We start from the raw sequence: 2558 nt of genomic DNA, 5'->3' as shown, positions 1-2558 counted from the left end.
CCAGGACGTGGCCATGGCCATCCCCACTCATCTTGGCAGTCTTGGCCAAATGGATGCAGCTCCTGGGCTCCAGCACTGCACACTTGTTCCCATCTGCACTTTGGGACACTCAGCCCAAGGCTCTGGGCCCAGCCCTGCACACACTTCTCACCCCACCACACTGGGCACTGACACAGCCCGGCCTTCTTTGCATTCTCTGGCATCACGCAATGCTTGTGTCCAACAACCCTGGACACCTCCAAAGCCTCTTGCTGACCCTCAGACAGAAAAGATGCCCAGAGAAGGGACCTCACTCCCTGCCACTCAGCCCAGGACAGGGCCCAAAAGGCCACAGGAATCAAAACCTTAAAAGCAAGAGGGGCACCAAAAGCCCCCCAGAGCACAGTCAGCAGGAAAAGTCAGGTCCAGTGTCAGGTTTAGCCAGGTGGAAGCAAAGGGGAGAGGAATGGAAGGGGAGGGAAGGGGCAACACATGTGAAACTCCAGAGCAGCCTGATAGGGCTGGGATGCTTTGGGGCCCCTCCTCACAACACACCCCCAAACAACAGCACACCAGAGATAAGGGGGGACCTCACTCATCACACCCCACCTCTCCAAAGCTTTGCTCACATCTTCAGCCCTCCCTGACACGCACCATCAACTCCAGCCTTTGCCCTCTAATACTCACAGTTCAAAGCTGCTGCCAAGGTCAGATGGACACAGCCGCAAGGGCAGGACGTGGAATCACAGAATTCCACAAAGCAATGTTCCTACCATGACACAAGAGGAGAGAGGAGCCCACTGAACAATCACTAGTAATTATAATTTTTTGTTCACAGGTACAGGATGTTACAACTTACAGGTTCAAAGTTAGGAAACCTCATGGCTTGAATGCGGAAGAAGGGAATTGGCATCACAGACCAGCCAGGGCAAAAGGGGATGGAGCCCCATTGGGTCTTTGTTTATTGTATTTATTTAGGAGGTCAAAAAATAAACTTTAAATGACCAAGTACCTTGTCATGAAAATTTCAGAAATCCAAATGGACCACAGGAATGGAACCTGACCAGCCTGAATTCAGTCTGAGCAGCCTCAAGTTTTCCAGGTCCTCTCTCTTGATCTCAATCACGATTCCAGGGGATGAGCTCTCTGCAATCCCTCAAGAATTGCTCCAAAGGACTCTGACCTTTCCAAGTTGATAGAGAGTGACCTCCCCAGGGCATCAAATGACTCTCTCAGCATTCCTGGGTACAACAAAATGACTGACAGACATCCAGTCACATAGAACAAGAGGGGGCCCAGTCAGCACAAAGCACCCACAAACCACAGCACACGACGGCCACAAAATCACCTCACTGATGACATCACACCTCTCCTGGGCACTGCTTGTTTCTTCAGCCTTCCCTGACACACATCCAACAATCCAACCCTCCCAAATCCCAACTCCTCAAAGCTGCCGCCAGCTGACGGGGCTGGGCCAAGGCTGTGCCGCCCCTGTGGGAGCAGCATAAAAGCCGGCCCAGCGCCTCTCTCCCTCACACCCTTCTCCTCAAGCCTTCTCCTGCCTTCTCTGCCCATAACCAGGTGAGCCTCCAGCCCCTCACAACCCCCTCCTGCTCCTGACACACCGCCCCCCTGGCCCCTCTTGGCCAGCACGCTCTGCCCCAGCCTCAGCAGCCCTCACGCCTCCCCACAGCCCCACACCAGCCTCCCCACTGCCCAGCCCTCCTGCAACACCGCCCCGAGCACCCCCAGCGCCCGCAGCTGCCTCACACCCCTCTCTGCTCTCCCCTTCTCTTCTCTTCTCTTGCCTGCCCTCCCAGGGCCCCTCCACACCACACCCATGGCCTGCTACGACCTCTGCCGCCCCTGCGGACCCACCCCGCTGGCCAACAGCTGCAACGAGCCCTGTGTCAGGCAGTGCCAGGACTCCACCGTCCTCATCCAGCCCTCCCCCGTCCGCGTCACCTTCCCAGGGCCCATCATGACCTCCTTCCCCCAGAGCTCCTTCGTTGGATCCACCGCAGGGGCTGCCCTGGGCACGGAGCTCAACGTCCAGGGACAGCCCATCTCCGGCGGCTTTGGCTACGGAGGCTACGGCCTGGGCTATGGCCGTGGCTTTGGCTACGGCCTGGGAGGCCTGGGCTGCTACGCCAACAGGGGCATTTACGGCACCTGCTGAGGCCACAAACAACTGCCCCAACACCAACCACCCAGCACCTGGAAGTCACCACATGGAATAATGATTCATCTCCACCCCAAGGCTCTCCAATGGGCTCAGCACTTCCAGCTCCTGCTCTCAGGGTTCCAAGCAAGGAAGTAGCCAAGGGGCCAGCCTGCGCTGCCTGCAAACATGGCCCAGCTCCCTCCTCCTCTTCTCCCCCTTCCTTCTCTCCAGCACCCCTTCAGCTCTGGACAGTCCCCTCTGCTGCAAACCCCTTCTCACAAGCCACACACCAGCGGCCACCTCCGCTGGGCTGCTCCCAAGAAGGGGAGCAGCAAGATCTCAGGACTCTCCAAAAATCTCCTGCAAGGGAGGGACCTCAGCTGATGGTCGCCCTATTTGTACCTCAGACCGGATC

General features: G+C 57.4%; 1 protein-coding gene across 1 annotated transcript; it reads left to right on the top strand.

Annotated features, from left to right (window-relative positions):
* The first annotated feature begins 1259 nt into the window (after positions 1–1259).
* On the top strand, positions 1260–2158 carry LOC113941827 (feather keratin B-4-like). The gene is made up of 2 exons (XM_027632969.1): positions 1260–1560; positions 1800–2158. Exon 2 carries the CDS (start codon positions 1820–1822, stop codon positions 2156–2158), a length of 339 nt encoding a protein of 112 aa, XP_027488770.1. The 5' UTR covers positions 1260–1560; positions 1800–1819.
* Positions 2159–2558: the final 400 nt, after the last annotated feature.

The sequence above is a fragment of the Corapipo altera genome, unplaced genomic scaffold, assembly GCF_003945725.1.
Source record: "Corapipo altera isolate COAL_440 unplaced genomic scaffold, ASM394572v1 59325, whole genome shotgun sequence".
NCBI classification, from domain to species: Eukaryota; Metazoa; Chordata; class Aves; order Passeriformes; family Pipridae; genus Corapipo; species Corapipo altera.
The sequence above is the reverse complement of the archived record's forward strand: the minus strand, read 5'-3'. Positions and strand labels throughout refer to the sequence as shown.

What these genes read in the sequence shown, in the direction of transcription:
- LOC113941827 (XM_027632969.1), top strand. Translation starts at nt 1,820, where the DNA reads ATGGCCTGCTACGACCTCTGCCGCCCCTGCGGACCCACCCCGCTGGCC.